The sequence below is a fragment of the Neomonachus schauinslandi genome, chromosome 3 (assembly GCF_002201575.2).
Source record: "Neomonachus schauinslandi chromosome 3, ASM220157v2, whole genome shotgun sequence".
In the NCBI taxonomy this organism is placed as follows: Eukaryota; Metazoa; Chordata; class Mammalia; order Carnivora; family Phocidae; genus Neomonachus; species Neomonachus schauinslandi.
This window is the reverse complement of record NC_058405.1, coordinates 181,962,674-181,972,998: the sequence shown is the minus strand read 5'-3', so window position 1 is coordinate 181,972,998 and position 10,325 is coordinate 181,962,674. Positions and strand designations below refer to the sequence as shown.

Genomic DNA, 10,325 nt, shown 5'->3' with positions numbered 1-10,325 from the left:
CTGAATCACTCAATTTAAAATTGAAATCCTACTCACCCTCCCTGCAATCCACATCTCTCCTACACTGCTCTTTCTCCCCATGACATCATATTTTAATACACTTTATTTTTTAAGGACCTCCATGGCACAGAAAACAATGGACTGTAATCTGTGGTTCATAATACACTCTAAGCATAGTTTTCTTTATTTAGTTTGCTAATTATTTTGATAATGTAACAGGACTAAGCCTTGACAGCATAGTCTAAAAGGTTCCTCACCACCCCAACCCTTTCTTCTGTACCCCTACACCCAGGTTAGTCCTTACCCTAAAGCCTGTGCTCATCATTTCTTTGCTTTTCTTTGCACATGAATTTATTACATCTATATGCATTCCTTCCTGTAACTACACTAAAATTCATTGGTTCATCTACTCTCTGGATGATGGGAATTTCCATTGCTTCCAGGGTTTTGCTGGTTTTGACAGTGCTGCTATGAACATTTTTGTGTCTATCTGCTGGAGCACATGTGGAAGAATTCCTACACACCTGAGATGGAATTGTTGAGTCTCGTGGAAATAAATGAAGACCAACAAGAACAGAAAAGGTTATTTATTCAGAGCTCACTACAGCAGAGGGGTTGGCCACCATCTCTTGCACTTTGGCAGAGACTCAAAGGCAGACAGAGAGGGAGAGCTTTAGGGTGGAAAAGGAGAGGCTTCAGGTGTGCCCCGATGGGAGCCTGTGGCCCGAGGAAGGTGGAGGCGGGATAACTAGATGCAGGGCATCCTATGTGACTGGTTGAAGGGGCACATATCTGGCTCTCACTAGTTGGTCCGAAGTTGCAAGCAGGGACAGAAATCCGGGGAAAAGCCAGTTACTGATCAGGTCCTGACTATCTGGGGCCTTTATTGCAGGAGTTATTACTTGACTCCCTGGATTGTTTGCTGGAGATAATGATCAGGCTTCTGGAAGTCTGACCTGCAGGTAGTAGATTGGCTGCCTGGACAGCTTACTTAGATAAAGCCTGGTTTCCTGGCTGGTTGCTGCAGATTATGGGTGAGAGTTCTGTTTCTATACATGGTTCGGCCATTGGCCATTTGTATGTTCAGTGTTTAGTCTCTAACATACCTTATAATACACTCATTTACTAAGTGTATTATCTCACTCCCACGACAAGGATGTTGGGTCTATGAGAATGGGAATTTTTATCTGTCTTGTTCACTGATGTACTCTTGGTGCCTAGAACAGTGTCTAGCACATTGTAGTTACTCCCTATGCATTTGTAAAATCAGGAGATACAATGTATAAAAATATCATGCTGAGGGCACATGTTTTATTTCCCTGTTATCCTCAGAAGTAAACATTGTATCACTCAGACCTAATCTCCCTCCGTTAGTGCAGGAATGTTCCCAGCCCTGGATTATTTTCCTGTGTCCCACCATGCCCAGGTATGACTGTCAGAGTTGGTGATCCCCAGGTGTACGCCGAAGCAAATGCATCTATTTCATTTTATTTTCCCATTCCTTTGATGCACACATTAGTGTGATGGCTGGCAAGCAGTAATAAGTAATGCCTCTCCCAGCAGGTAGCATCAGCCACCATCTCCTGGGTGTCTTTGAAAACAGACCTGGGCCAGGCAAGTGGTGCCCATTTCTGCTGGTGACTTGTGAACCAGGGCCCGGCCTCCGCAGAAGCATCCCCAACACTGTGATTTGGTGTGTGCTTTTCCCTTGCTCCCTGCGCCCCGTTCCTGCAGTTCTGTTCAGGGCAACTCGCTGAAGCACCTGTACTCTGTGAGTACTTCCCAGATGGAAGAGAGAGAGAGGACCCGAGACCTCGTGGGCTGGGTCATGAACCAGTGGGAGGAGATCACCTCCGCAGCCCCTGAGCAGCTGCCTGAAACGTTGAGGTGTGCTCTTCTGGCCCTGTCTCCGTCCCTTGATTTCCACAAGAAACAGATTTAAGTAGAAAAGTCTAAAGCATCGTTCATACGAAAGGGTACTGCATTCCAAATGTGGGTTCATCAATAACAAACTGTGTGTGGTTTCACCTTCAAGGGACACTGAGACATGTGGTGTGAAAACAACCCATTGTGACATTTTCAATATTTATGTAGAGAAAGAGAGAGCGTGAATGGGGGGAGGGGCAGAGGGAGAGAGAGAATTCTCAAGCAGACTCCCTGCTGAGCCCAACGTGGGGCTCGATCTCATGACCCTGACTGAGATCATGACCTGAGCAGAATTCAAGAGTCAGATGCTTAACCAACTGAGCCACCCGGGCACCCCCTCCCATTGTGATATTTTAATTTTTCAGTTCTTATAATATGTTTAGGATCTAGCCCCGTGTCGGGCTCCCTGCTCAGCAGGGAGCTTGTTTCTCCCTCTCCCTCTGCTGTTCCCCCTGCTTATGCTCTCTCTCTGTCAAATAAATAAAATCTTTAAAAAAATATAGGTTTAGATATGACAGAATATAGTCAAAGTGAAGAAAGTGTTTGGGTAACACACAATGCTTACTAATAGATTTATTCACTTATGACCACACTAGTATTTTGTGACCACAACCTGACAAAGACACAGTTAACGAGTACTGGTGATGGAGTAAAAATTCTCATTAATATGCAGTCAGATTTTAGGTTGTTAATAGGACCAGACAGAAATAACTAAAACTTAAATAAGTACACATTGCTTTAGGTGCTGAATTTCCCCTGACTGTAGACACTGAGATCAAAATCTGTTAGAAAAGTTGAATCCAGAGGTGGACAGACAGAGTCCATTGATACAGTGTTACCAGAATCTTTTTCCTGACTTGCATAGGGGGATAGTTGAGGCCACCAAATTATGACCATCCTATGAAAACCTATTAATGACAGATTATCCACTACTTACTCCAAACCCATCTCAAACAAACATCAGGGGTCTTACTTTGATGGGTGTAATCACATCCTTGGGTGAGACACAGTCGAGTAAGGACAAGAGAGGAGATGTTGGTAAGACTTTGCCAGTTTTATGTGGTTTATTAGGAAAATCATTGCCTTAGGTTTACAGAAACAGAAACTAGCAGAGATTCAGGATATAGAAGCCACAAAAAGAGGAGGAAAGGAGTAGAAACATACATTTCAGCAGGAACATTTCAAGAAAGCATAGCATTAAAAATCATCACTCTATTGTGTTGGGCTCATACTTTGGTGATGGATGGAGGACTGTGCTGGTGTTTTCCATTTAGAGGCAGGATCTCAGGGACCAGGCGATCTGTATTAAGCTCCTCAGGCTGAGAACCAGTGTCATGTCACCCCTGTGACATTCAAATCAGGGAGGACTGGCAGGAAGAAAGAAAATCTTACCAATGGGACAGTTACCTGCAGCATCTTCCCAGAGGCCGGCCAGCCACCTAGCAGCAACATTGCTTCTTGCAACAGCTCTTCTGCTGGCAACAGCCCTTCCCACCGCAGCAGCCATGCGAGCCGCAGCCACATGAGCCACAGGAGTGACAGCAGCGGTGGCAGCAGCAGACCACGGGGGTACTGCAACAGCCCCCACAGCAGCCGCAGCAGCAGGGGCAGCAGGCCGAGCAACAGCCCACCCGGTAGCACCTGCAGGTGGTGCAGCTGCCGCAGCCGCCACCATAGCCCCCGCAGCCGCCGCCGCAGCCACCACAACTTCCGCAACCACAGTAGCCCATGGCGTCAAGAGAGAGGACTCAGGAGGGAGTAGCGAGGAGGGAGACTCGGGAGGCGAGGGAGGTCTGGTGCCGCCGTCCGCCGGGGGAGCCCCTTATGTACCAACCCTCAGGTAGGGACAGTGAGACACGTGACCACTTCCCTGTTGCTTTTAGTTCAGTCATCATGGGAAAAACCTCATAATATATTAATGACTTCCCTTTTCGTGATGTCAGCTAGATTTATTAGGTTATTTGTTTATTTTTCTAAGTCAAATAAATGTCCTAAAAATTCCAGTAAGGGCTCCTGGGAGCCATGGAAAAAGGGGATGCTGTCAACAGCCACGGACACGCTGAGGAAGCCCACGCAACACAACATCCTGTGGCTGACGCCGAGCAACAACTAACATCATAATGGGGCTATTTCCGTGCTCAGCCCAGAAGTCCTCTTACCAAACACTAGAAAAATAAAAGGAGTGTCATGCTGAAATGGTATTGCCAACTGCAGAATCAGCCTTGCTACCCTCATCAGAGATTGTTTAGCAAAGAATGAAAGCCTTACTCCCTGCCACAGACTTGTAAAGCAGGTCACCGAGTTCGCTGAGCAGTACATTTCACCTAGCGAGGCTGCTTAGAAAGCACAAGTAAATATTTGCAAGGGCTCATCTTTTTCTGGTACGATTCTGATTGCATTTAAAATACGAAGGCATGGGGCGCCTGGGTGGCTCAGTCGTTAAGCGTCTGCCTTCGGCTCGGGTCATGATCCCAGGGTCCTGGGATCAAGCCCCGCATCGGGCTCCCTGCTCAGCTGGGAGTCTGCTTCTCCCTCTCCCTCTCCCCCTGCTTGTGTTCCCTCTTTCGCTGTGTCTCTCTCTGTCAAATAAATTAAAAATAAATAAATAAATAAAATAAAATAAAATAAAATAAAATACGAAGGCATTTCCTAATTAGAACAAAAAATGAATCTGAGTGCTTGGGAAGTTTTTATCCACTGATATCTAAGAGGAAACTCTACGTGAAAAATGGTATGGCCCACAATGGCAGATAGATGGAGAGAAATATTTTAACATGTACATCTATTTTAAAATTAATATTCAAGGCATATTTGAAAGCTACTGACATAATCCATATTGCCAGTTTCCACTGGTCTCATATAGGTGACCATACACCCAGCGTAGATCCTTTTCTAAAACACACACCAAATAATGGCACAAAATGGTCCATTACGGAACCTCCCAGCACAGAACGTCGTCTTTGTCAAAGGCTGAATGCTTCTTTATTATTGAGAAATATTTTTTTTAGGTGAGTCTTGGGCAACTATATTCCTTTGGAATAATAGATGAGGAATACTTCAGAAATACTTTGGAAAGATAAAACAGTGGTAGGGGTTCCTCACCTTGGCACTACTGACATTTTGAGCCAGACATCTCCTTGCTGTGGGGGGTGTCCTATGCATTCTAGGATGTTGAGCAGCATCCCTAGCCTCTGACTAGTTATGACAACCTCTCTCCCGGTAATGACAACCCAAATGTCTTCAGACATTGCCAAATGTCCCCAGGAGGCAAAATCACTCCCCACTGAGATCAAGAGCCCTACTGAAATATAAGGGAAATAACCTACATCCTAGCACTCGGGCAAAGGATGCGAGTTTAAAACTAGCCCTTGAAGTCCACAAAAGGATATTGTATGAAATTCTTTTTTCTTTTTAAATTTTTGGAGAGAATCCCTGGGACATATGATTCAGGAGGGGTAAAGTACGTGGGGTGGCTGGTGAATGAGGCCAGAGAGGGCCTTGCCCACGCTGACTGACCCCCGCCCCCTGCCACCATACTGACAAAAATGTGTGTTGGATGGAGTCAATTGAGTTGTGTTCTCATCAGTTTCTTTTGTGTCAAATACCACTGGGAGGCAGGCAGGGAGTAGTAAGAAAACGACAGGAAATGCTAGTGATGCCAACAGAACGAAATCCTAGCCCCTTTTGAAAAATGAAGTAGAGCAAAGCACAAAAACAAAACAAAACAAAAAGCCACGTGAGTCTATGTTGTTTTGCTAGTCAGCACAACCCAACGTTCTATGTTTCATCCCCACAGGAGGGGAAGAAAGGAAGACAGAGAAACTCAGGCGATGCTTGGTGAGGGAAAGGGGCGGGTGCCTTGGTTGGGCCAGCAGGCTTGCCTTCTGACTCCTGGCCGCACAAGCACGGCTGTGAAGACAGGAAGGCAGGCAAAGGGGCCTGGGGACAAAAACTATTTATACTACGTTTTACCCCAGGGAGCTCAAAATGGCTTCCAAGAGACCTAGGTTTCAGGGAATAGAAAGGCAATAATTCAAGAAATAGGAAAGAAGCCATAAAAACAGAGCTGGGAGAATGCCGTGGACAAATCTGCCATCTTGTAACTTTGGCCCGAGGCTTATCCCATGCCTCCTTCCCCCTCTATTCCTGTTGCTTACAGGCTGGGTAGGAAGACCCCATCCTTTCCAAGATCTGCCACTTCATCCTCCTCAGTGTCTTTTTGGAAGCCTTCAGTGTGATATATCTTTGGCCCAAGTTACTTTGCCTGATCACATCTGTCTTAGTTTGGGCTGCTCGAACACAATACCACAGACTGGGTGGCCTATAAAACACTCACAGTTCCAGAGGCTGGAAATCCAAGATCAGAATGCCACCATGGTGGATTTCGGTGACAGCCCTCTTCGTGGTTGCAGACTTCTCGATGTATCTCCACATAGTGGAAAGAGGAGGTGAGAGCTCTCTGGGGTCCCTGAATAAGGGCACTAATCCCATTCATGAGGGCTCACCCTCATGACCTGATCCCCTCCCCAAGGCCCCACCTCCTAATACCATCACAATGGGGGTTAGGATTTCAGCCTATGCATTTGGGACTCACCTCCCACCAATCTGCCCCTTTCTCAGTTCACCTCTGTGTTCCTGATACAGGGATGAAAACATAAATAAAATATGATCCCAGACTTCAAGGAACTTAGTCTGGTCAGGGACACAAGGTGTATAATCTGGCAACATGAAGACAGAAAAAAGGAGTAGAAAAAGTGGCAAGGAAAGAGTGCACAATGCTTTGTGGGCAATGATGATATAGACACAAGATGTTTCAGTTGAGCTTTGAATAAGACCAGAAATCTCTCAAGAGGCCACAGGTGAAGAAATAAGGGTGGTGAGTTATCTTTCTTGAAATATAATTTTTTTTTAATGACCAGTCATGGTATTTTTCTGACTATAAAAAAATCTAAGAAATTAAACTTGGTCATGAAGGCCAAGGTCATGTGCCATTCCCCCAGGCTTTGCAACCTATGGTGACATTTGCAGAGGGGATCCAAGTGATAATGAGACACTGGAGCTCCTTCAGAAGTGATGGGTGATCCATTGCAGGCATTTCTGCAGAGGGGCGTAGCATCAAAGAACCACTGTTCTTCACAACATACGTTAAATATGACAGGAATTAATTGTAATCCCTGCGAGTGATGTTGAATCTCAGTTACAATGGAAAGGAAAAATAGAGCCTGGACGTTTCAGCAGTAGGTTCTGAGAAAACATGGCTGTCCCTTTGTTATGCTCAGCCAGGGTGAGGCAGAGCTGAGTCCGAATCCTGGCTCAGACGCCAGATGTGACACTCAGCACGTACCTTGACCTCTTTGAACCAATGTTAATGGCATTTACCTCCTAGGACTGCGTTGACATTAACCACGATAAAGTACCTGGAATGGAGTTACATACTACACACATGTGATTAGTTCCTTTCTTCTACAAAAGCTAGAAATAGAAGCTACAGTGACAAAGCTGGTTTCCTACATTTACTGTGAACCTCAGTAAGTACTAGTCAAGATCTTGCTGTGATTATTTTAGGCTTGGCCATACAATCTAGGCAGGGCATAACTTATATACAGTTGACCCTTGAACAATGCAGGATTGGGGCACCAAACCCCCACACAGTTTGAAATATAACCTTTGACTCCTCGAAAACTTAACTACTAATAGTCTACTGTTGACCAGAAACCTTACTGATAACACCAAACATTGATTCACACGTTTTATATGTTATATATATTATATACTATGTTCTTTAAAATAAGCTAGAGAAAAGAAAATGCTGTTAAGAAAATCACAAGGCAGGGGCGCGTGGGTGGCTCAGTCATTAAGCGTCTGCCTTCGGCTCGGGTCATGATCCCAGGGTCCTGGGATCGAGCCCTGCATCGGGCTCCCTGCTCCGCAGGGAGCCTGTTTCTCCCTCTCCCACTGCCCCCGCTTGTGTTCCTCTCTCTCTGTCAAATAAATAAAATCTTAAAAAAAAAAAAAAGAAAGAAAATCACAAGGCAGAGAAAACACATTTACACTATTGTACTATATTTATCGAATAAAAATCCACTTATAAGTGAAACCATGGAGTTCCAACTGAGTTGTTCAAGAGTCAACTGCGTATTTTTCAAATTAAACATGGATTATTTCAGTGATAAGACATTCTGGAAAAGGTAAAACTGGAGACAGACATTTGGGGGGAAAGAGGGACAAATAGGCAGAACACTGCTCTCTATGATATTATAATGGTGGTTACCTGTCATTATACATTTACCAAAAGTCGAGGAATTTATAACCCCAAAAGCGACCCAGAGAGTAAAGAGTGGATTTCGGGAGACAATAACACGTCGTGTTAGGTTCCTCCATTGTGACAACTGTCCCACTCAGGGGCAGGACGCTGATGGTGGGGGAGGCTGCATGTGGGGACAGGGAGTACATGGGGAATCTCAGAACTTTCAGATCAGTTTAGCTGTGAGCCTAAAACTGGTCTAAAAAATATAGTCTACTTTACTCTGAAACCAATAATACATTATATGTTAATTAATTGAATTTAAATTAAAAAAATAAAAGATTCCAAAAATACATATATATAGTCTACTTTAAAAAAAAAATAGACATGACTTGACCTCAACGAAGGAAACTGAGGCACAGAGGGACCATGGCTTTCTCTGGGCCTTGGAGCCAACTTGGCTCCATCCACTACCCCATGAGTGCAGAACACAGGGAGACATGAGCTGGCGTGGGAAGCTCATTTTGAAATACATCATCACAAGCCCTCCAGCTGCAGAGCAATCCCTTTCCAAGTGACTTTCCCATATTTTGACCCATGATCCAAGGACAAAGTGAATCTGAAAATCAATGAGAAAACTGTTGGACTTTCTAGCCTCAGAGCTTTATGACATGTGAAAAGAGGCAAATGGGGGTGCTTTGCTTCCCCAAGGGGGATCCCACCTTCTCTAGCATTCAGCAAAGACCATCTGAAAGAAGAGAAGGGTCCGTCTGTAACCAAGGGAAAGACACGCACTTGGCAGAGGGATCCTGATGCTCACGGGATGCATGAGCTTTCATCAAGTGAGAGTCCTTGCACTTGAAGGTCATCCTTGCACTTGAAGACTGCTAGACGCAAACAAGATCAAACATTTCAGAAGCATGTTGTTTTATTAGGTGCACAACTTGAGGAAGAAGCAAATGCTAAAACAAGCCAATTGTATGAAGTCAGAGGTGTTCAATGAGGAAATACATTCAGGGTCTTGTGGAATTTGGCCAAGGAAGCTGGTGGAAACCACAACAAGGAAGTGGCCACATGCCCCGGGTTGGGCCCCGAGGTGGGTATATAAGGTTCAGTGAAGCAAAGGGCCTCAGACCTCCCTCGCCTCCCCAGTCTCCCTCCTCGCTACTCCCTCCTGAGTCCTCTCTCCTGACACCATGGGCTGCTGTGGTTGCGGAAGTTGTGGTGGCTGCGGCGGCGGCTGCGGTGGCTATGGTGGCGGCTGCGGCAGCTGCACCACCTGCAGGTGCTACCGGGTGGGCTGTTGCTCGGCCTGCTGCCCCTGCTGCTGTGGCTGCTGTGGGGGCTGTTGCAGTACCCCCGTGGTCTGCTGCTGCCACCGCTGCTGTCACCCCTGTGGCTCGTGTGGCTGTGGCTGGTGTGGCTGCGGTGATGGGAAGGGCTGTTGGCAGCAGAAGAGCTGTTGCCAGCAGAAGAGCTGTTGCAAGAAGCAATGTTGTTGCTAGGCGGCTGGCGGCTCGGCCGCTAGCGTGAGAGATGTTTTGCTAATGGCGCTTGGTAAGACTTTCCTCCATCCCTCCCGCCTGCTTGCTCCTGCTCTATGCACTTCGATGTCTTAGAGCTGCTCATTCTGTCCTGGTGCTCTGAAGGTTCAGCGCTGGTTCTTCCCCTTCAGTGTGGTGTCATGACGACACCAATTTCTTCTCCCTGTACTTTCCAGAAGGTAACGTCAAGCAGGAAACGGCTCTCTGTCATCTTTGAAATCTTGTCCCTGTTTGGAAGAAAGATAAATCATATATTGTCAGCCTTACGGAGTGGGAACACAGGCACCCAGGTCAAACACCGATTTATATTATAAGCTTGATAAAGTAAAATCGTGAATAGTTAATATTTCATTTTCTTAAAAAAATTACTTATGATGAACGTTTCTATTGTACATTCCCTTCTTTCCATTTCTATGTCTCTGAAAAAAAAAGGGGGGCAATCTTTTTTAATAAAAAAAATTATTCACAATATTCTAATGTGTCTCTCTGTTGTATAAGATGTGTCCCCTCCCATGACTGAGGCCAATGGAGCAGAAGAAAAGGGTGATATTGAAAGACTTGGGATCGTTTACAGTTCATGGGTGATTGGCCCTATACTGTCCTTTCTTTAA

General features: G+C 45.6%; 2 protein-coding genes across 2 annotated transcripts; one reads left to right on the top strand and one right to left on the bottom strand.

The window, feature by feature from the left end:
• Positions 1–3,365: 3,365 nt before the first annotated feature.
• On the bottom strand, positions 3,366–3,656 carry LOC123324315 (small cysteine and glycine repeat-containing protein 5-like). Its single transcript, XM_044913442.1, has one exon. The coding sequence runs from the start codon at positions 3,654–3,656 to the stop codon at positions 3,366–3,368; it is 291 nt and encodes a 96-aa protein (XP_044769377.1).
• A 5,710-nt stretch (positions 3,657–9,366) lies between these two features.
• On the top strand, positions 9,367–9,675 carry LOC123324314 (small cysteine and glycine repeat-containing protein 9-like). The gene has a single exon (XM_044913441.1). It carries the CDS (start codon positions 9,367–9,369, stop codon positions 9,673–9,675), a length of 309 nt encoding a protein of 102 aa, XP_044769376.1.
• The last annotated feature ends 650 nt before the right edge of the window (positions 9,676–10,325 follow it).